This window comes from Lepidochelys kempii, chromosome 10 (genome assembly GCF_965140265.1).
Source record: "Lepidochelys kempii isolate rLepKem1 chromosome 10, rLepKem1.hap2, whole genome shotgun sequence".
Classification (NCBI taxonomy): Eukaryota; Metazoa; Chordata; order Testudines; family Cheloniidae; genus Lepidochelys; species Lepidochelys kempii.
In genome coordinates, this window is record NC_133265.1 from 42416012 (window position 1) to 42440531 (window position 24520).

At 43.8% G+C, this 24520-nt stretch overlaps 1 protein-coding gene across 12 annotated transcripts in view; it reads right to left on the minus strand.

Annotated features, from left to right (window-relative positions):
* The window catches only part of NEO1 (neogenin 1), a 516517-nt gene that overhangs the window by 257222 nt on the left and 234775 nt on the right, over window positions 1-24520 (minus strand). For all 12 annotated transcript variants that reach the window (XM_073363103.1, XM_073363101.1, XM_073363105.1 and 9 more), the window contains exon 3: window positions 3210-3485. In XM_073363103.1, the coding sequence (XP_073219204.1) occupies window positions 3210-3485 (276 nt within the window). The remainder of the gene's footprint in view (window positions 1-3209; window positions 3486-24520) is intronic.

Genomic DNA, 24520 nt, shown 5'->3' on the forward strand with positions numbered 1-24520 from the left:
AGTATGATGGACAACTGATATCTCTTTCAATAAGAACATAAGAACGGACACACTGGGTGAGACCAAAGGTCCATCTAGCCCAGTATCCTGTCTTCCAATAATAGCCAATGCCAGATGCCCCAGAGGGAATGAACAGAACAGGTAATCATCAAATGATTCATCCCGTCACCCATTCCCAGCTTCTGACTGACAAAGGCTAGGGACACCATCCCTGTCCATCCTGGCTAATAGCTATTGATGGATCTAAAAGTTACTCTCAATAAAAGTTACTCTCTTCAAATTAAATGAAATAATTATTTCTAACTAAACACTGGTATCTCTTGTTTAGGGTTTTACAAAAACATTTTAGTTATTTACTAAGCTGACTGATTAATCAGTCAAACTCACTATTTGTGTTGTTTTTTATCCCTCTAATTTAAGAAGGAAAAACAATAAATTAAATTTTCAGTAAGTTTACATATACTGATAGAGCCGAAGTAAAGAATGTTTAAACCTAAAAAAATTAACTTGAATTTGAGGCCCAGACTCAGAAAAGTATGTAAGCACATGCTTCAACACATCCCTATTCAGAAAGGAACCTAGATAAAGGGTGTTCTTAAACTCCATTGACTAAGTCTAACTGTCATTGTGCCAATCATAGAATCACAGAATGTTAGGGTTGGAAGAGACCTCAGGAGGTCATCTAGTCCAATCCCCTGCTGAAAGCAGGACCAAAACTACTAAATCATCCCAGCCAAAGCTTTGTCAAGCCGGGCCTTAAAAACCTCTAAGGATGGAGATTCCACCACCTCCCTAGGTAACCCATTCCAATGCTTCACCACCCTCCTCGTGAAATAGTGTTTCCTAATACCAACCTAGACCTCCCACACTACAACTTGAGACCTTTGTTTCTTATTCTGTTATCTGCCACCACTGAGAACAGCCGTGCTCCATCCTCTTTGGAACCCCCCTTCAGGCAGTTGAAGGCTGCTATCAAATCCCCCCTCACTCTTCTCTTCTGCAGACTAAATAACCCCAGTTCCCTCAGCCTCTCCTCATAAGACATGTGGCCCAGCCCCCTAATCATTTTCGTTGCCCTCCGCTGGACTCTCTCCAATTTGTCCACATCCGTCCTGTAGTGCGGGGACCAAAACTGGACACAATACTCCAGGTGTGGTCTCACCAGTGCCGAATAGAGGGGAATAATCACATCCTTTAATCTGCTGGCCATGCTCCTACTAATAGAGCCCAATATGCTGTTGGCCTTCTTGGCAACAAGGGCACACTGCTGACTCATATCCAGCTTCTCATCCACTGTAATCCCCAGGTCCTTTTCTGCAGAACTGCTGCTTAGACAGTCGGTCCTCAGCCTGTAGCGGTGCATGGGATTCTCCCTAAGTGCAGGACTCTGCACTCTATCCCACAATTCCTGACTCAGTAAATGCAATATATTCTAGGTGTTTTACAAATATTCTAGGAGCTTTAACCAGTTAAATTTTTCTAATGTAGACCAGGTGATAGGCATTGATTTTACAATTTAGGGCAGAATGGACTAAAGAGCATTAGAGATAGGTCTTTCTTTCAAGTGAATCTCAAACTGAGCAATCAATTACCTGTCCAGCCAAGATATAGAAACACAGAACATTCTATGGGACAATTTAATTTCCATTCAAAAAGACAGACACTAAAATCAGGAGAAGACTGAAATTCCTTCTCTATAGACATGCAATTTCATTTTCAACATTTTCACAAGGAAAGAGAAGTCATTAAGTGTAGTCCCTAATGTGGGTATCTTGTGCAATAATATAATCTAAACCAGGAGGCTACATAGCATGATAGAAATTCCAAAGAATCCTTATAATTACCACAAACCTGGAAATCTCTAGAGCTCATCTGAAAGGCCCTGCAAATACTCAGAAATATTTTAAAAGCAAGGTGTAGCAGGTTTAAAACAAGAATTCAATCATGGTTTGAAGACTATAAAAAAAAAAAAAAGAGAGAGAGACAAACTCTATCCCCGGGACAGAAAAAAAGACTACCAGTCACTGCAACAAGGCATCCTGAAGATTTTTATGACTACTAAAACTAAACCTGCTTAGAAACCTGATTTCTAAGTACTTTCAGTTTAGTTAACCTGCCAAGGAAAATATAGAAACCCTGTGAATTACAGCAGCTTTTGATGCCTGTTAAAACCAGAGTGTGGTTTTGACAAACCCTGGTTTTTAACAGGCGTCAAAAGCAGCTGTAATTCACAGGGATTTTATGTTTTCTATGGCAGTTTAACTAGATTGAAAGTGACCTAATTGGAGCAGGTATTCAAACAGTGGAAGTGGAATCAGAGCTCTAAACCATCAAAAAAAGTTAGAAAGAAAGAGTCAAAACTTCTGCACAATCAATGGGAAAGTCCATGTAAAACAAGCTCTCATACTGGTCAGAAGAGCTAGGCGTTGGACCTGGTACCCAACTCAATGTCTTATTTCTGATCCGTTTTTATAGCTGTGTTCCTGTTAGAACATCTAGTCATACAGCTGTTCAGTTGTCCTGTATTACACTAAATACACTAAACTGCAAATAGTTGATGTCATAGTTACTCCTTAGTTTTGTTATAGAAAGGTAATCTGTGAAAAAGATAAACATGGTCAAGATTTTTCAGAAGTGACTAGTGATTTTGTCTCTCCTCGTTTCTGGGTGCGCAACTGGAGACATCTTAAATGGGCCTTATTTTCAGCAGCTGAATGGTCAGTATTTTCTAAAAATTAGGTCTCTCTAAAAATGCCTCAAGTTGGGTACCGCAAAATTGAGGCAATCACAAATACCAATCACTTTTGAAAATCTTCGGCATAGGTATTTCAAACACCAGGTTCCGTTCTGGAAAACCTGAAGATGCCTATCTATACATCTTGCCTGAAAAGAGTGACCAGCCCCTTTCTTTACAATTGCCTCCTCACAAACAAAGCTCTTCTTTAGGGCTTTTAGTGTAGGTAACCTTTTATAGGAACTCTTTCCCAGCACACTTTTCTTGATTGCTTTAGGGCTGTCATTACCTCTGTCACATTTAAAGTCCCAGCTGCCATTTGGCAGCATACTGCTGCTTGCCAGATCTCCTTTCCTTCTATCTGGTAAGCGTTCCTATTATGTTTTCCTTTCATCTTATCATTAAAGGAGATAACACACAAGTATGCAAATGGATAGACTGATGGGGAAAAATCTTTTAAAAAATAGATTAGTACCTGGAAGAACTTTAAGCTCTGCTTCATCACTGTATTTGGGGGACCCACCACTTTCAATGACACAGCGATAGAGTCCTCCATCCCCATCTGTAACATTGCTAATGATTAGAGCTCCACTTGGTAATGTGAATACACGGTCATCCAAAAAGAATGGCTGACGATCCTGCTCCCACCTCACAAATGGTACCAGATCAGCATTGACCTCGCAGTTCAGAATTACGCTGTTTCCTCTATAGACAGATGTTGATTCTGGCTGGCTAGCGAACCTTGGAAGTCCTGGAGAGGAAGGTGAAGAGAGAATGGAAAAATCAAAATTATGCCAAACTATCACAATTCTGAAGGTCAAACCAGCAATCTGACTGTAAGCCTGACAAAAGTTGCACTCCAACTTTCTAAAATCAGCAGATATGGATGAGAACAAGAAAAAAAAATTGCTTATTTGAACAACAAGTGAATACAACACAGATTAAATATTTGAGGGACATCAGATTAAATATGTTTTAATAGGGGAAAGAAACACTGAGGGCCAAATTGTGAAAACCTTTATGGGAGAAGGAGACCACCTGCAAAGAAAACTCACCCACTTCCCCGTGTGCTCCCTCTCTGTGTCCTTAGGAAGCAAACGGTACTCCAGAAAAAATGGTGAAGCCTAGACCAGTCCCCTCTTGAACATCAGGCTATATATGCTTTGGGCCAAATTATGGCATTTAGCCACTGGTCCAAATAAGTTGTGCTGTAGAATAATATCAGGAACTCAGAGAGGGACTGCACATGGCCCCACTTCCTCTCAGCATTTTTTTGAGTGCCATGCACCCCAGGGCTGAAAATAAGGTCTGAAATTATCACAAAACATAACACATACCCTGGGGAAGGAGAGGAGGCTCCTGGAATGCTCCTCCCTTCCCAGATCCTACATTCTGCGAGAGGGCCTATTAAATACAATTATCTGTTGATGAGAGGTTTAAGTTAAGAATTTAAATTCAAAAGTCAGGAAATTTTGAAGTGTGCCCCCCACCCCACAATGGCAACATTATCAGTGTTCACTACACAAACGACAAAGATATACATTAACTTCACAGTCATTTAGTCATTCAATCTAAATAAAACACAGTAGGAATGTAGTGCATAACTCCCTTAGGCCCCTTTGTACACACTAAATTTAAAATACCACTGTACTGGTGCACATGAGCAACATGACTAATGTAGCATTTGGAATTTCTTCATATGCAAGTGTTTATATTTTCAGCGTTAACTTTGCATTTATGTATTTTTGTGTATTTAATTTCTTTGCCTTACAAAAAAAATTATTCCTGGATGCAGTACTATGGCATAACAGTTGTATTTTGCACACTACTGGCTTTAAACTATATCACTTTCTAGATAAACCAACAAATCTAGCTGAAACATTATAATAAAAATGGATTGCTCTGCAGTCTTCAAAATTTGTTTAAAAGGCCTAACAAAATGCCTCGACAAAAGTTAGTTCAGGAAAAGGATGAGATTATTTCCCTTTAACAAACTAACAATGTTAAAGTTTAAAAACTCTAAATTCTCATAAATCAGTAAATTTGCTTCAAGTTCCAACACCAATTTATTCTGTGTCTCTTCTCCAACCCCCACCCAAATCTAAATTTTCTAGTACAGGCCACAAACCCCAAGGAAATTACATACCAGTTTGGAAACCCAGCCCACGCACTGGATACTGACCAGAAACCCATGTTCCAAGTATGAGATCATCTTACTTTCTACAAATGTGACAAAGAATAATCCTACCCTCTGTTCACCACACGAGCTGGGGCTCACACCGTATCTTCTAAAACAGGTGGGGCTTTGCTGATATTACTAATATTGGTCAGAAATCCAGATAGAGGTTAGTGATAAAATTGTACTCCATGTATCCTACTCATTCAGTTTAGACAACATGATAAATCATCCACCCTTACAAGGTAAGACTAAACTCTGTACACAGTATAACCTAGAAGAGTGAATATTGGTTGTAGCATATGACTCAATACCATATTCTTGTAATTCATATATGCAACAGCTAGATTTGTTCCTTCCATGTGGCAACTCATGTGTGTTTCCCACTAGTAAGCAGAGAACAAATGGCTGTATAGGAGCAGAACTAAGGTTGCTATCGGGAATTTTAATTGATAATTTCCTGACTTTCAAGCATTTGGGGTTTTTTTTCAAATAAGTTGCAAAGTATTTTCAACTTTCCATTCACCCCTGCCAAGTGAAAAGTTGTCTACCGTGACAAAGTTCCTCCTCTACCTTGGTGGGTCTTGCGCTTATTGGCGGAGTTGCTTGCCTCGGAGATTCACGGCAGCCCTCAGTTTGGCCGTTTTCGTGAACCCACAGTCCAGGTCAACTTGTCCTGTGTCTGACCAGGAGTTGGGAGGTTTGGGGGGAACCCGAGCCCGCTCTCTACTCCGGGTTCCAGCCCAGGGCCCTGTGGAATGCAGATGTCTAGAATGCCTCCTGGAACAGCTGTGCGACAGCTACAATTCCCTGGGCTACTTCCCCATGGCCCCCTCCCAACACCTTCTTTATCCTCACCATAGGACCTTCCCCCTGGTGTCTGATAATGCTTGTGCTCCTCAGTCCTCCAACAGTCCGCGTTCTCACTCTCAGCTCCTAGTGCCTCTTGCTCCCAGCTCCTCACACGTGCACCACAAACTGAAGTGAGCTCCTTTTTAAACCCAGGTGCCCTGATTAGCCTGCCTTAATTGATTCTAGCAGCTTTTTGACTAGAACACCTGCAGCCAATCAGCCTGTCTGTCTTAATTGTCTCCAGAAGGTTCCTGATTGGTCTGGAACCTTCCTGGTTACCTTACCCAGGGAAAAGGGACCTACTTAACCTGGGACTAATATATCTGCCTTCTATTACTCTCCTGTAGCCATCTGGCCTGACCCTGTCACACTACCAAAACATTTTTTGCAAAGTATTTTAAATGAACTTACTAAAAGCAAAGACAATTGAGTTTTCCCAAAGTAGATGAAGTACACGATCAGCCCTGCATATCTATGAGTTCCAGAATGATCTGAAAAATCTCAGTGGAAATAAAATCAAGAGAACACTAGTACATATCTAAAGGCAGAAAAGTAATTTAATTTACTACACAGCTAGATCAGATTTGCACCATAATTCACAAGTCACCATAAGACTCTTCTATAACAAGCCACAAGTCAATTGATCAACAATATCAGACAAATGACACACTCATGCTTACTTCCTCACATATGCAGCAAGCAAAGCATTTTGACTATAAAAGCTGTAGGCCCAGTGAAGCCAATTATCACTAGGTACAAGTTTCAGAGTAGCAGCCGTGTTAGTCTGTATCCATAAAAAGAAAAGGAGTACTTGTGGCACCTCAGAGACCAACAAATTTATTAGAGCATAAGCTTTCGTGAGCTACAGTATTGGGTACAAGTATTTGCTAGCCAGAATAAAATGTATGCAAACGTTCTTACAGCAGAGTTGTTATAACACAGTATAATAGAATTCGACATAAATATTAAACCAGCTTTTTGAACTAGTGTTGAAAAGTCTAAAACAAAAAGATACGCAAGGGTCTAAATTGTGACGGTCTCAATTACAATAATGTTCAGCATAGTGTACTGAATTTCTGTATTCCCAACCAAAAACCTAAGTGAAATGTTCACATTTCAAGGTATTTACAACCTTAAGATATATTATTTCTTGTTTCAGAATAACAGCCGTGTTAGTCTGTATTCGCAAAAAGAAAAGGAGTACTTGTGGCACCTTAGAGACTAACTGTCCTGCTATTACCAGCAGTGGGGTGGGAGGAGGTATTGTTTCATATTCTCTGTGTATATATAAAGTCTGCTGCAGTTTCCACGGTATGCATCCGATGAAGTGAGCTGTAGCTCACGAAAGCTCATGCTCAAATAAATTGGTTAGTCTCTAAGGTGCCACAAGTACTCCTTTTCTTTTTGCGAATACAGACTAACACGGCTGTTACTCTGAAACAAGAAATAATATATCTTAAGGTTGTAAATACCTTGAAATGTGAACATTTCACTTAGGTTTTTGGTTGGGAATACAGAAATTCAGTACACTATGCTGAACATTATTGTAATTGAGACCGTCACAATTTAGACCCTTGCGTATCTTTTTGTTTTAGACTTTTCAACACTAGTTCAAAAAGCTGGTTTAATATTTATGTCGAATTCTATTATACTGTGTTATAACAACTCTGCTGTAAGAACGTTTGCATACATTTTATTCTGGCTAGCAAATACTTGTACCCAATACTGTAGCTCACGAAAGCTCATGCTCAAATAAATTGGTTAGTCTCTAAAGTGCCACAAGTACTCCTTTTCTTATTTCTTGTGTTATTTTCAACTACCTTGCCATCAGTCTGACACCTTCCCTCTTTACTAATTATGTCTGAAAACTAACCATGGTCATTTGCTTAAAGGAAGCTGGAAAACAGCTGACTATGCTAGGTTTTGATGATGTTGCTATCAGTGGCCTTCATCTCCTCTTTCATTCAACCATATGAATTATCAGAATCTGAGACTAAATCCACTTTAGTCACAAAATGATTGGCAGAGAAGTAAGTTTATCACGGGGTTCTCAGAAGCCAGATAGGATGAGTGGCATAGACATGGAAACAGCTATGATAGCCATAGTTACCATTACATAACCATTTCCATTCTAACCCAGTCTCTTCAGAAGCTCAAAACTGGCTGAAGCTTTCACCTTTCAGGCTGAAATTCTCCCTTTTTGGGTTAACGGGATTTTTTTCTAGAAGTTTGAGCGAAAATGGTTAAAGAGACTGAGGGTATGTCTACACTATGAAATTAGGTCAATTTTATAGAAGTCGATCTTTAGAAACCGATTTTATACAGTCGATTGCGTATGTCCACACTAAGCACATTAAGTCAGCGGAGTGCGTCCTCACTACCATGGCTAGCATCGACTTACAGAGCGATGCACTGTGAGTAGCTATCCCACAGTTCCCACAGTCCATTTTAATTCTGGGTTAAGCTCCCAATGCCTGATGGGGCAAAAACATTGTCACGGGTGGTTTTGGGTACGTCATCAGTCTTCCCTCCCTCCCTGAAAGCAACAGCAGACAATCGTTTCGTGCCTTTTTTCCTGGGTTACCCATGCAGAGGCCATATCACAGCAAGCATGGAGCCCGCTCAGTTCACCGTACATCTCCTGGGGGCTGCTGGCAGACGCAGTACTGCATTGCTACACAGCAGCAGCTCCTTGCCTTCGCGGCAGACGGGACAGTAGGACTGATAGCCGTTCTACATCTCCTGTGTGCTCCTGGTAGACCTCGGTGAGGTCGATCAGGGGCACCAGGACAGACATGGCTATTCTCCTCTTAGAACATCGAATGGGAGCCAGAGACTCCAGGTCATTCTCTTCTTTAAGTTTCGTCTCATGGAAATTCAGTCCTGCCTGGAATATCATGCAAGCTGGAGGCTTCTGTCTCAGGCTGCTCTCCCAGCCGGCAGCACTGCACGGTCGCACCTCCCCCAGTCTACCCCTTGCTCTGATGGCTCATGAAGCCTGGACAGTAGTAAGGAACAGTTCAACTATAGGCTGAGCAAGTGCAGAATGGTGGTAGAGTGTGCCTTTGGACGTTTAAAAGCTCACTGGTGCTGTCTGCTGACTAGGTCAGACCTCAGTGCAACCAACATTCCCATTTTTATTGCTGCTTGCTGTGTGCTCCATAATATCTGTGAGAGTAAGGGGGAGACATTTATGGCGGGGTGGGAGGTTGAGGCAAATCGCCTGACGTCCGATTTTGAGCAGCCAGATACCAGGGCGATTAAAAGAGCACAGCAAGGCATGCTGCACATCAGAGAGGCTTTGAAAACCAGTTTCATGACTGGCCAGGCTTCAGTGTGACAGTTGTGTGCGTTTCTCCTTGATGCAAACCCACTTTTCTCTTTGAGAAATGCCTTCACTTTTTACCAGTTATTACCACCTGAGGGACTGTCAAACAAGGAGATTTTTCCTTCCCAGGACAATCTGCAGCTAAAGGAAAAGGGATGTTGTAAAATGAAACCCTTACTTAACAGTTTAAATTTCAAATGCTTCAACTGTTTTTCAATATTCTGTATCATTAATAAAATGCTTAAATGGATTTGTAATGGAGTTTTTCCATGACACTAAGCAGGCTGTGGTCTCTGTATACCAAACCATGAACTTCATTTAAGATAATTTAATGTTGGTCCCTTTCACGGTCATGTTAACATCTTTGACTCTTTGGGCCCATGTAGTCCATTTAAATTAATACAACTGATCCTGTCAGACATTACTTTAACAATTTAGCAAGAAGTGAAGTATTTAGCTGATCTTTTCAACTGTGGATTGGCCAAAGAATTCTTAAGAGAACTGATCTTATCAAGGTCAATCTAAATAGTTTGAAATGATAGGAGCAACAGCCCTGGTAAGTGCACATATCACAGTCATGCTCAGTAAAATGGCATAATAAAGTAGCTGTTTTTATATATTTCCCTAGCATCAAATAAAAGCTGCCTCAATTAAAAGAGAAGGAAAACAAAGTGAGAATTGTTACCTGAAAGCAAAAATACATTGAAAAATACAGACATGTAAAGGGATGCTGTATCAAGGCCTCCTTCCCTCATTCCCTGCTCACTTCACAGTTTCATTCAAAATTCACAGGGAAGGGATTCTGAGTATTTTACTAGAGCTGCAGGAGGAAAGCCAGGGTTCCTGCAGAGCCCTTCCCTCAATCTCATAAGGATCTTATAAAGTCTGCAGGAGCCCTCTTGACTTTTTGCTATCCAGCTGCGTTAGCAACAAACATACTGTGTGTGAAACAAATCCTTATTTAGCTACTCACTATATGAGCTTGGCAAACGGCTGTGCATATTAATTATTCAGGTTTCTCAGCTCTGTCACATAAAAGCTTTTTTCTCCAGAAAAAGTGAAGGCATTTCTCAAAGAGGGTCACTTCCATGCTAAAATTTCATCCTTCAACACTCAGTTATTTGGTTACAGAGCTGTGTAATAAAATAGTGCAGAAAATTTTTTTTATCATTCCCATTTTACTCAGTCTCTTCAACCATTTTTGCTCAAACTTCAAGAAAAAAATCCCGTTAACCCAAAAGGATAATTTCAGCCTGAAAGGTGAAAGCTTCAGACAGTTATGAGCTTCTCACGAAACTGGGTTAGAATGGAAATGGTTATGTAATGGTAACTATGGCTATCATAGCTGTTTCCATGTCTGTGCCACTTATCCTATCTGGCTTCTGAGAACCCTGTGACAAACTTACTTCTCTGCCAATCATTTTGTGAATAAGGTGGATTTAGTCTCAGATCGTGCTCATTCACATGGTTGAATGAAAGAGGAGATGAAGGCCACTGGCAGAGAAAAGAGAAGTTAGTTGAGATGGGCTGAAGCTATTATTGCTGCTGCTGTTCAAGTCCAATCCTATTTCCTAGAAGACAAAACAAGACAATGGACACGACAGAGGAGAGAAAAGAATGGCAAAGATAAAAAAGGCAACTTCTGTTTCCGGTGCTGACTCTCATTTGCAACCTCGCTGCTGGAGAGATGCAGGCATGGTTTAATTAGGGATTGGTCCTGCTTTGAGCAGGGGGTTAGACTAGATGACCTCCTGAGGTCCCTTCCAACCCTGATATTCTATGACTCACTCTTATAAGCCACTTGAAGACTTGGCAAGCTTGTAGCAGCATTGGGCTGTTTAGGATATTGCATTTTGCTGCCTCTCTTCACAGACTCACAGCACTGTTACAAAACACAGTCTTAGACAGGTTTCAGAGTAACAGCCGTGTTAGTCTGTATTCGCAAAAAGAAAAGGAGTACTTGTGGCACCTTAGAGACTAACCAATTTATTTGAGCATCAGCTTTCATGAGCTACAGCTCACTTCATCGGATGCATACTGTGGAAACTGCAGAAGACATTACATACACAGAGACCATGAAACAATACCTCCACCCACCCCACTCTCCTGCTGGTAATAGCTTATCTAAAGTGATCACTCTCCTTACAATGTGTATGATAATCAAGTTGGGCCATTTCCAGCACAAATCCAGGTTCTCTCACCCTCCGCTCCGCTCCCCCCCCCCCACACACACAAACTCACTCTCCTGCTGGTAATAGCCCATCCAAAGTGACCACTCTCTTTACAATGTGTATGATAATCAAGGTGGGCCATTTCCAGCACAAATCCAGGTTTTCTCACCCCTCCCCCTTTTTTTTTTCCAAAAACCACACACACAAACTCACTTATGCTCAAATAAATTGGTTAGTCTTAGACAGGTAAGCCAGATTTTTATTAGACAGAAGGGAAAAGGAGAGGGACAGGAAAGGTAAGAAATAATGTGGGCAGTGAAAAGGACACATGCGGGGAGACAAAGCTTCACACCCCAGTTGGTGTTTGGGATTTAGTCAAAGATGATGGAGATGGCAATGTCATCTGGGTTTCTTCTCCCTGGCCCAGTCTGGTCAGGATATCTATCAGGATGAAAACAACAAAGGCCCAACAGTGTTACAGAATGTCCCAGGAGACTGTGGGGTGGCAACCATGATGGTAAAACTCTGACTTTTCTTGTTCTCCTGGCAGGGTTGCCAACTTTCTACTCACACAAAACCAAACACCCTTGCCCCACCCCTCCTCCGAGGCTCTGCCCATACCCCACCCCTTCTGAGGCCCCACACCGTCTCACTCCATACAGACACCCCCGCCTTCTGTTACTTGCTCTCCCCACCCTCACTCACTTGCTCATTTTCACTGGGCTGGCTCAGGGGGCTGGGGTTCGGGCTCCGGGGTGGGGTCAGGGATGAGGGATTTGGGGTGCAGGAGGGGGCTCCAGGCTAGGGGTGAGGGGTTCAGAAGGTGGGAGGGGGGAGAATCAGGGCTGGGCAGGGGGTTGGGGCACGGGGGGGGGGTGAGTGCTCCAGCTGTGGGTGCAGGCTCTGGGGTGGGGCTGGGGATGAGGAGTTTGGGGTGCAGAAGAGTGCTCCAGGCTGGGATCGAGGGGTTCAGAGGGCAGGAGGGGGGATCAGGTGTGCAGGCTCTGGGCAACACTTACCTCAAGCAACTCCCAGAAGCAACAGCATGTCTGTTGTGTCTGCCTCCCTCCCCCACCATAATGAGGCACGGACAGGCAGCTCTGCGCACTGCCCCATCTGCAGGCTTCGCCTCTGCAGCTCCCACTGGTTGTGGTTCCAGGCCACTGGGAGCTGCGGGGGCAGCACTTGGGGCAAGGGCAGCATGCAGAGCCCCCTGGCTACCCCTGTGCATAGGAGCTGGAAGGGGAACATGCTGCTGCTTCCAGGAGCCGCATGATGTGGAGGCTATCAGGGAGTCTGCCAGCTCCACAGCACAGCGCCACCAGGATCCCTTTTCGACCAGGTGTTCCGGTCAAAAACTGGACACCTGGTCACCCGAGTTGGCAGCCAACTTATGTTTTTCGTCAGCAATTTTGGGGCTCACGTCTCCCAAAGTTTTTTCTTTTTAAGAATCCCAAACGGGGAGTGATGCCTGGAATAGCCCATCTTCTCGTTATTTTGATTGCCAGTTAGGCTTAATTTCTGACACAAAAATTTTAGTCCATTGATTTCCAGTCCCACACTTCTTTTGTTTACCAGACTTGATTTCAGCACAGTCCTTGAGTAATATCAGTCGACCTTTTTGTTTGGACTATCTCAGACTAACTTCTTTCTGTACTTTTTCCCACCAACATTTGTTACAGGTTATTTTGACATTTTATGAATTTTCATTCACTTTTGTTGAACAACAAAGTACTTGACAAAGCAGTAAAGCAAGATACTTGCTCCGAGGAGGCTTTGGAAACCTTATATTGCTGAAATGTTGGGAATTTAGAAAGACCATTCATATAGTTTATGATTAAATGATATAAAATGTATCCATATGATTCCTAAAAATAAGAATTTGGTTCATTACTTGAAAACTGTAGTTCTATAAATTGTTCCCAAATTATTGGATTAGGCCATTGTCTTTTGCCCTCAAGTAGCTCTTCTGATCATGAAAACGATCTGGCATCCAATTCTCATTAGGTTTCGATCAAGCCACTCCAGATGAGAACTTCCCTAGCAAAACTAGTGAATAACTAGTTAAAAAATCATTATCTCCAACAATAATTCTGTATCAAACTATGAGAATAGAACAACATACAAGATAGGTCTCTTGACGGAGGCAGCTCTTTAAAGAACTCCAATTTTCAGGTTATTAACATTTCCTTTTCTGCTCAGTGTACCCAAATCTACAGTGAATTAACTAGGCCTAGAAGCACCCAAAACCCAAATCAGTGTGTGAGAGAAGACAAAGGGAAATTAGGTAATATTTAAACACAATACTTTCAGACCACTACACAACAGTCAGGCTATGCAGCCAAGAGTCAGTCTGCTCCATGAACAGGTGTCCTTCGACTTGGGTGCCGGGGCTGGCTGCCCGTACCTCTCCTTCTCATTCACGGCCACAACCACCAGCGAGCAGGGCTGCGGGTACGTGAACAAATAGTCATACCCCTTCAAGTGGACAAAGTATTTACAGTTGACCCCCTTGGCCATAGGGGAAATGGAGGCCAGGGTCTGTCAGATGGTTTTGGCATTAGTCTGTATGGTCTTGATGAGGGGCACGACTACCCTCGACGGACCTTCCAGAGCCAAAATGTCCACCACCGGGTTCTCCGATTCCACCACCTCCTTGGCCTGCAGGCTCATGAGGTCCTGATGAGCATGAATATCTATGGGGGAGGCCCATAGATAGAGCCACAGCCTTGTCACGGGAGGAGGACGAAGAGGCCATGGGGGTGGGGGGGAGGAGAGGGTCGCTGACCGCAGACCCAGGCTTGGGAACTGAAGTCAGAGGCGGTCCTGAGATGGGAAGGGGGCACAACATCTTCTCCATACCCCCAGGAGTGGGCTGACTGGTGGAGGCTTCTGGAACCCATGGTTCAGAGGTGGCCGACCAGAAAGCACTAGACTGTGCATCCTGGGCCTGGTGGTACGCCCACGGGGTCCAGAACGGCCACTGGGTGGGTCCCTGCCCATGTGCCTGCCATGGTCCTGCCCCTGCATCAGAGTGGCCACAGCCTGACTGGCGGCGGTCCCGGTCCGAAAACCGCGATCCCATCTCCTAACCCGAGGAATGGGAACTGGACAGTGAGGGCCAGGGCGGTGCCGAGTGAATCTGTGCCGGTGAGCGGCGTCAAGAAGGAGAGCAGTGCTGCAAGGCTGGGGAGTGGTGTTGGGACCTGGAGTGGTACCTGGACCTGGAGCAGTACCGTGGCCTGAAGCTGCATTGAGACGATGAATGGCACCAGGATCGGTGCCGGGTCCGGGACCTGCTCTGCGACTGCGACCGGTGGGTGGAGCGACACCGTGATTGGGAGCGTCAACGTGAACCGGTGCAATGCCAGGAGTACAACCGGCATCATGAGCATGACCGGCGCCACAATGGAGAGCAGTGTCGGGAGTCCAAGCAGTGCTGGGAACAGGAGCAGTGCCAAGGCTTGACCACCAGAGCCAACAGTCAGATCAATGCTGGCTTGCCTCGAGACAGTGCCATCCACTGGGAAATTCCTGCTAGTGTAGGTCAAAGAGGGATCACTGATGCTTTAGTAGATGAGTGAAGGAACACATTCAGCCTTTTCCATTCAGAATTAATTGGAAACTCTAACTGGGACAGGAGATTCAGCCAGTCTTGGAGTGATCTGCAAAGTGACACCTTTACTGAACCTTCGAACATGGTATCTTCTTTTAGGGAAAGGCAGTTTTCCCTATATCCAAATGCTTACAGAAATTGCAAGAGGCCAAAGTAAAACCAAATGAGAGAGTGGTGTACAGCAGATGTGCACCATCCTAAATGAATTGGAGGAATTTCTGGCACCCCAAAGCATTTGGGATATTGAAGGAGGCATCCTTCATATCAAAGGATACCAAGAATTCCTCTCATTCTACTGCCATGATGAAAAGTTATTCTTCAATATCTCAGATGATGGAGTTGAGCTACCTAAAATTCAACATGTGATTCTAGTTTCCTGTCACAGGAACACTTAAGGGACATCTGAAGTGGATTTCCTTCCACTACTATCTAACTGCTGAATCTATTCAAAGAAAGGATCCCCAAGAGTCACAGCAGTCTTGAGGCAATCTAAAGAGTTTGTGTAGGGGTGTCTTTTTGGGGGGGGGGGGTAAAATCTGACCAATTTTAGGATTCTTTCATGATTTTCATTTACATTCTTGTGAACTGTGAAACCAAACTCATGCTTTGCTATGGCTTTTAAAAAGTCTTGGAGGTTTTGTCTCCCCATTAGTACCACGCAGATTTAAGGTAAGGGAGTAACAGGACTAGACTTCCAAGAAAATACTACCTGGACTGGTCAGAATGGAGGAAAGAAGAACCAAGCATGAGAGCACTCCCCTTGTTAGAAAGGACTCTGGCTCTTCTGAAGAATCCAGTAGATTCAGAAATATCCACTTGTTGCTGACGCTTGTAGGACGAGAGAGAGAGCACCAAATCACACTTAATTTTTTTTTTTTTTTTTTACTCTATGAAAGATGTGGTAGCTGATAAGTAATGAGGAAAGGAAGAACTCTATGAGAAGCATGACTGTTAATTATACACATAGGAGGAGCAGTGAGCTGCTGATAGCTTCTTCCTCTCAGCAGTCCTCTTCAAAGGCCCTATTCAGCAGCCAGGGACAGGCTGATGTGGAAAGAGAAGGGCTATAGAGCCTAGAGAAGACAACCCTTAAGGGTGAATCAGTGAAACTGACTGTACAAAAATGTACTGTGAAATGCACAAAGTATATTTTAAAAGAAATATTTGTTCTCTTTCATCCTTTTAAGTTACATATAAAGAGCTTAGATGTTATTTGTAACAGCAGGAGGTAAATATTCTTAAGAATGAAGTTATTTTTAAGATGACTGCTTCTCATTAACCCTTGTGCTGCTCAGACTTACCATGACACTTACTCCGTTTAAACTGCCCACTAACATTCCAATGTAGTCCATAAAGAGCAAGAATCATCTCCTACATTCAACAGAATAGCAGGTGCTCTCTAACAGCATTCTCTGGGAACACTCAGCAACAGTCAAGTGATTCATTAGTAAGAGAGACTTGGATAGTCACAATAACTGATCATAAAAATGAGATATCAGCATAAATAAGTTTTTAAAGTGACTATGTCAAACAAGGTTAACTTAAAAGCAGTTGAAAATCATTAACAGAAATAATCCAAGAAATTATGTTAATAAATCAATAATGGCAAATTACTGAACTTACTGAGAATTTATTCACAAGTTCCACGCCACCTTATGTAACAGTTGCATGTAGGGCTCAAGATCCATGTAATCTGGTTTAGAAACTGTTCTTAAACCCTGATGAGCATAAGCACAGACAATGATGATCCTCCACACTCACAGAATTACGGAGTGAACTGGTATCACTACATCAATTATAAAGTCCCTCACTCGGCTGAACACAAACAGCCTTGACACTGTGAACTGATGACATACAGTTAAGTCTAGACTTGTTAACGTTTGCAGTAACTGAAGCAGTAACACAGAGGTGTGAATTTCCTTCATTTTTCTTAAGGAGGTAGTAATCCTGTGTGTTCATAGGGTTAACCAAGCAAAACTTCACATTTTGTACAACTGTGACCAGCAATCTTTTTTGTATTATTGGAAGGCAGTGAGACTGACTCATGATATAACCTTTGGCTTCTGCCTTCCCTAGCCTTTTAGCCTTTCTGCTTTCTTATACACCTTCTGCTGACTCCCACTGATCTCACCTCTGTCATAAATATAAAGGGAAGGAAACCACCTTTCTGTATACAGCGCTATAAAATCCCTCCTGGTCAGAGGTAAAACCCTTTCACCTGTAAAGGGTTAAGAAGCTAAGGTAACCTCACTGGCACCTGACCCAAAAAGACCAATGAGGGGACAAGATATTTTCAAATCTGGAGGGTGGGCGGGGGGGAAAACAAAGGGTGTGTCTGTCTGTGTGATGCTTTTGCCGGGAACAGATCAGGAATGCAGCCTTCCAACTTCTGTTAAGGTAGTAAGTAATCTAGCTAGCAAATGCGTTAGATTTTCTTTTGTTTAATGGCTGGTAAAATAAGCTGTGCTGGAGGGAATGTATATTCCTGTTTTTGTGTCTTTTTGTAATTTAAGGTTTTGCCTAGAGAGATTCTCTATGTTTTGAATCTGATTACCCTGTAAGGTATCATCCTTACTGTTGGGAACACTGGGGCATGGCCACTAGGTAACTCGAGGGGATGGAAGACCACGAGTGTCGATGAAGCCCCCTTGCACAAGGCCCCGGTGTCCTTGGCCCCCCCTCCTGCCTGGAGGCACTTGCAGCAGCTCTGCGTACTAGGCCCAAGTGTCCTTGGCCCCCCCGCCTGGAGGCACACACAGCAGTTATGCTGAGAATCTGCAACAGTATGTTGCAGAGTCAGACTGCCTGAAACTAAGCAAGGCCAAACAGGGGAGATATGGAAGAACAATGCTGAATAAAGCAGCTTTATGTATAGTTTAACAAATGATACAGAGAATCAGGGAACTAGCTGGGAACTGGATTGGCTGGCTATATGGATACTTGGGGCAGCTTGCTATTGGATAAGTATGCTGGGAAAAAGGATGTATAAAAGCCTGTGTAACTTCCTGCTCTGTTGTGCAGGATTTGAGATTTTATTCTCCCTGTACCTTTTTGCAGCTGCAAATAAACTTTTCTGCTTCTCCACCCCGTTGTGATTATTGGGTGTAGCACACCGGGTAACGAACCACTCAAGCTGTTGTTCAGCCTCTCGGCACTGGGTGCCGGCAACATTACCATCCTCATTTTACAGAGCTGATTATTTTACCTTTTCTTTAATTAAAATTCTTCTTTTAAGAACCTGATTGATTTTTCATTGTTCTTAAGATCCAAGGGTTTGGGTCTGTGTTCACCTGTACCAATTGGTGAGGATTATTATCAAGCCTTCCTCAGGAAAGGGAGTGTAGGGCTTGGGGGAATATTTGGGGGGAAGACGTCTCCAAGTGGACTCTTTCCCTGATCTTTGTTTAAAACGCTTGGTGGTGGCAGCATACTGTTCAAGGACAAGGCAAAGTTTGTACCTTGGGGAAGTTTTTAACCTAAGCTGGTAAGAATAAGCTTACGGGGTCTTTCATGCAGGTTGCCATATCTGTACCCTAGACTTCAGAGTGGGGAAGGAACCTTGACAACCTCACTTCCTTTTAGTTATTAGAGGACAATTTTTTTCCCAAAAAATAATTAAATTTCTACCATTTTGCTTCTTCTGCCCATATTAATCCAGCAGCCCAGACGTAGCATTGTGCTCAGTCTGCTGTCTAAGCTCTTCTTTGTTTATACTGAAAATTTTAGGGAAATCTGTCAGTTGTTCTTGCGCCAGTGCATGCATCAATGTATTCTGGACAACAGTAGATTCACCACTGTCATTTTATTTGCAGGGTAAATCATACAAATGTAGGGCTGGAAGACACCTTGAGAGGTCATCCATTCCAGACCCAAGCATTAAGGGAGGACCAAGTAAACCTAGACAATCCCTGACAGGGATTTGTCCAATCTTTCCTTAAAAACCTTCAGTGAGGGGGATTCCACAATCTCCCTTGGACGCCTATTCTAGTATTTAGCTATCCACATGGTTAGAAAGCTTTTCCTAGTAGCTAACTTAAATCTTCCTTGCTGCTGATTAAGCTCATTATTTGTTGTCCTAATTTGAATGGACATGGAGAACAATTGATCCCTATCCCTTCCTTAGTCTTTATTTTTCCCCTCACAGCTAAACAGGCCCAGGTTTCTTTTAACCTTTTATCATTTTTGTTGCTCTCCTTTGGACTCTTTCCAATTTGCCCATATCCTTCTTAGAGTATGGCTCCCAAAAATTGACACAATGTTCCAGCTGAGGCCGCCCCAGGGAAACAGTGAACTCCCACATTTTATACACAACACGTCTGTTAACACATCCCAGAAGATTAGCCTTTTTTTGCAACTGCGTCACATTGTTGGCTCATATGCAAGTTGTGATCAACTATACCCCCTTAAATGCTTTTCAGCCAACTACCACCTAACCAGTTATTCCGCATTTTGTAGTTGTACATTTGATTTTTCCTTCTTAAGTGCAATATTTTGAGTTTATCGTTATTGAAATTCATCATGTTGAATTCAGATCAATTCTACAATTTGTCAACTTTGTTTTCAATTCTAATCCTGTTCTCTAAATATCTTGCAACCCCTCCCAGTTCGGTGTTATCTGCAGATTTTACAAGCACACACTCTACTCTATTATCTAAGTCAGTGGTTTTCAAACTTTTTTTTGGTGAACCAAATGAAGAAAACTGTTGATGCCAGTGACACAATGGACAAGGACAAGTGAAGAGTCCTGCACTTAGACGGAAGAATCCCATGCACCGCGACAGGCTACAGATCAACTGGCTAAGCAGCAGTTCTGCAGAAAAGGACCTGGGGATTACAGTGGACGAGAAACTGGATATGAGTCAGCAGTGTGCCTTGTTCCCAAGAAAGATAACGGCGTATTGGGCTGCATTAGTAGGAGCATGGCCAGAAGATAGAGGGAAGTGAATATTCCCCTCTATTTGGCACTGGTGAGGCCACACCTGGAGTACTGCATCCAGTTTTGGGCCCCTTACTACAGAAAGGATGTGGACAAATTGGAGAGACCCCAGCAGAGGGCAACAAAAATGATCAATGGGCTGGGGCACATGACTTATAAGGAGAGGCTGAGGAAATTGGGCTTGTTTAGTCTGCAGAAGAGAAGAGTAAGGGGGGATTTGATAGCAGCCTTCAACTACCGGAAGGGGGGTTCCAAAGAGGATGGAGCACGGCTGTTCTCAGTGGTGGCAGATAACAGAATAAGAAACAAAGGTCTCAAGTTGTAGTGTGGGAGGTCTAGGTTGGTATTAGGAAACACTGTTTCATTAGGAGGGTGGTGAAGCACTACGGAGGTGGTGGAATCTCCATCCTTAGAGGTTTTTAAGGCTCAGCTTGACAAAGCCCTAGCTGGGACAATTTACTTAGTGTTAGCCCTGCTTGGAGCAGGGGGTTGGACTAGATGACTTCCTTAGGTCTCTTCCACCCCTAATCTTCTATGATTCTATCTTCAAATCTTCATGAGTTTGTGCCTTTTCTCTTCTTTATGATTTCTGGAGAAAACTTTCCAGGCCTTCTTAATGAAGAGTTTTAGCCCGGTTTCTATTCCACTTTAGAAATTTCAGGTCTTTATTTCCCCCGTTTTTGAGGAGACGTCCTTGGATGATTAGTCAGATATGACATCTGACACCACAAGAGACTGAAAAAGGAGTTTAAGAAAGATGAATTCACACTGGAACAGATGCATTGACGGGAGCAGAAGGAAACTCCGCCGACTGGAAGGCATGAGATGCACTGTCCTAGGGATGGGGGATCCAAGGCCTCCACTCCCAAGAAAAGGAGGTGGGTGGTGGTGGTCAGGGACTCCCTCCTAAAGGGGACTGAGTCATCTATCTGCTGTCCTGACCAGGAAAATCGAAAAGTGTGCTGCTTGCCAGGAGCTAGGATTTACAATATGACGGAGAGGCTGCCAAGACTCATCAAGCCCTCAGATCGCTACCCCTTCCTGCCTCTCCACATGGGCACCAATGATATTGCCAAGAATGACCTTGAGTGGATCACTGCAGACGACCTGGCTCTGGGAAGAAGAATAAAGGAGTTTGAGGCGCAAGTGGTGTTCTCGTCCATCCTCCCTGTGGAAGGAAAAGGCCCGGGTAGAGACCGTCGAATCGTGGAAGTCAACGAATGGCTACACAGGTGATGTCGGAGAGAAGGCTTTGTATTCTTTGACCATGGGATGGCGTTCCAAGAAGGAGGAGTGCTAGGCAGAGATAGGCTCCACCTAACGAAGAGAGAGAGAGAGAGATGATCTTCGGAAGCAGGCTGGCTTACCTAGTGAGGAGAGCTTTAAACTAAGATCACTGGGAGAAGGAAACCAAAGCCCTGCGGTAAGTGGGATACCAGGAGGACGCACGCGCAGGAGAGCGCAAGATGGGAGGACTCCTGCCTCATACTGAAAAAGCAGGACGATCAGTGAGTTATCTTAAGTGCCTATACACAAATGCAAGAAGCCTGGGAAACAAGCAGGGAGAACTGGAAGTACTGGCACAGTCAAGGAATTTTGATGTGCTTGGAATAAAAGACTTGGTGGGATAACTCACATGACTGGAGTACTGTCATGGATGGATATAAACTGTTCAGAAAGGTCAGGCAGGGCAGAAAAGGTGGAGGAGTTGTATTGTATATAAGAGAGCAGTATGACTGCTCAGAGCTCCACTATGAAATTGCAGAAAAATCTAAGTGTCTCTGGATTAAGTTTAGAAGTGTGAGCAACAAAGGTGATGTCGTGGTGGAAATCTACAATAGACCACCAGACCAGGGGGATGAGGTGGACGAGGCTTTCTTCCGGCAACTAACAGAAGTTTCTAGATTACAGGCCCTAGTTCTCACGGGGGACTTCAATCACCCCAATGTCTTCTGGGAGAGCAATACAGCAGTGCACAGATAATCCAGGAAGTTTTTGGAAAGTGTAGGGGACAATTTCCTGGTGCAAGTGCTGAAGGAACCAACTAGGGCAGAACTCTTCTTGAATTGCTGCTCACAAACCGGGAAGAATTAGTAGGGGAAGCAAAAGTGGATGGGAACCTGGGAGGCAGTGATCATTAGATGGTCGAGTTCAGGATCCTGACACAGGGAAGAAAGGAGAGCAGCAGAATACAGACCCTGGACTTCAGAAAAGCAGACTATGACTCCCGCAGGGAATGGATGGGTAGGATCCCCTGGGAGAATAACATGAGGGGGAAAGGAGTCCAGGAGAGCTGGCTGTATTTTGAAGAATCCTTATTGAGGTTGCAGGAACAAATCATCCCAATGTGCAGAAAGAATAGTAAATATGGCAGGTGACCACCTTGACTTAACAGTGAAATCCTTGCTGATCTTAAACACAAAAAAAGAAGCTTACAAGAAGTGGAAGATTGGACAAAAGACCAGGGAGGAGTATAAAAATATTGCTCACGCATGCAGAAGTGAAATCAGGAAGGCCAAATCTCACTTAGAGTTGCAGCTAGCAAGGGATGTTAAGAGTAACAAGAAGGGTTTCTTCAGGTATGTTAGCGACAAGAAGAAAGTCAAGGAAAGTGTGAGACCCTTACTGAATGGGGGAGGCAACCTAGTGACAGAGGATGTCGAACAAGCTAACGTACTCAATGTTTTTTTTTTTACCTCTGTCTTCACAAACAAGGTCAGCTCCCAGACTACTGCACTGGGCAGCAAAGTATGGGGAGGGGGTGACCAGACCTCCGTGGAGAAAGAAGTGGTTCAGGACTATTTGGAAAAGCTGGGTGAGCAGAAGTCCATGGGGCCGGATACACTGCATCTGAGGGTGCTAAAGGGGTTGGCGGATGTGATTGCAGAGCCACTGGCCATTATCTTTGAAAACTCCTAGCGATCAGGGGAGGTCCCAGAGGACTGGAAAAAGGCTAATGTAGTGTCCATCTTTTAAAAAGGGAAGGAAGAGGATCCGGGGAACTACAGGCCAGTCAGCTTCACCTCAGTCCCTGGAAAAATCATGGAGCAGGTCCTCAAGGAATCAATTCTGAAGCACTTCAAGGAGAGGAAAGTGATCAGGAACAGTCAGCATGGATTCACCAAGGGCAAGTCATGCCTGACTAATCTCATTTCCTTCTATGATGAGATAGCTGGCTCTGTGGATGAGGGAAAGCAGTGGACATGTTATTCCTTGACTTTAGCAAAGCTTTTGACACGGTCTCCCACAGTATTCTTGCCAGCAAGTTAAAGAAGTATGGGATGGATGAATGGACTATAAGGTGCATAGTAAGCTGGCTAGATCATCGGGCTCAATGGGTAGTAATCAATGGCTCGATATCTAGTTGGCAGCCAGTATCAAGCAGAGTGCCCCAAGGGTCGGTCCGGGGGCCAGTTTTGTTCAATATCTTCACACCATCCTCCAGATCGTTAATGGATTGCACCCTCAGCGAGTTTGCAGATGACACTAAACTGCGAGGAGTGGAAGATACGCTGGAGGGTAGGGATAGGATACAGGGGGACCTAGACAAATTAGAGGATTGGGCCAAAAGAAATCTGATGAGGTTCAACAAGTATAAGTGCAGAGTCCCGTACTTAGGAAGTAAGAATCCCATGCACTGTTACAGACTAGGGACCGAGTGGCTAGGCAGCAGTTCGGCAGAAAAGGACCTGGGGTTAGAGTGGACGAGAAGCTGGATATAAGTCAACAGTGTGCCCTCGTTGCCAAGAAGGCTAACGGTATTTTGGGCTGTAGGAGCATTGCCAGCAGATCAAGGGACATGATCATTCCTCTCTATTCGGCATTGGTGAGGCCTCATCTGGAGTACTGTGTCCAGTTTTGGACCCCCTACTACAAGAAGGATTTGGAAAAATTGGAAAGTGGAGGGCAACAAATATTATTAGGGGGCTGCAGCACATGATCTATGAGGAGAGGCTGAGGGACTGGGATTAGTCAGTCTGCAGAAGAGAAGAATGAGGGGGAATTTAATAGCTGCTTTCAACTACCTGAAAGGGGGTTCCAAAGAAGGTGTTCTCAGTGGTATCAGATGACAGAACAAGGAGTAATAGTCTCAAGTTGCAGTGGGGGAGGTTTAGGTTGGATATTAGGAAAACCTTTTTCACTAGGAGGGTGGTGAAGCACTGGAATGAGTTACCTAGGGAGCTGGTGGAATCTCCTTCCTTAGAGGTTTTTAAAGTCAGGCTTGACAAAGCCCTGGCTGGCATGATTTAATTGGGGACTGGTCCTGCTTTGCGCAGGGAGTTGGACTAGATGACCTCCTGAGGTCCCTTCCAGCCCTGATATTCTATGATTCTATGACTGGAAGGAGGACTGACCACACTTACGTACTCAAGTTCATAGTCAAGTGTCATGTTAAATCATAGCTCCTTCTGGATAGCCACTGGCAAGGAACAGTTAGCAAGAATGTTGCAACCTTTACTTTCACATGTGTACCTCACCATCATTATCAATGTGTTCCACATAGAGACTACATTACCAAAAGATGCTCTTTGTGGGATACACCTTAATATCACCCACTTCAGCCAGTGCAGAATGTAGTTGCCTGCTTAAATGGCATTTCATGTTCAGAACGTATTACACTTGTAGCTATGTAATCTGTATAGGCTTCAAGTTTGGCTTCCAGGTGAAATTTAAGGTGTTGGTTTGACCTGTAAAGATCTAACTGAT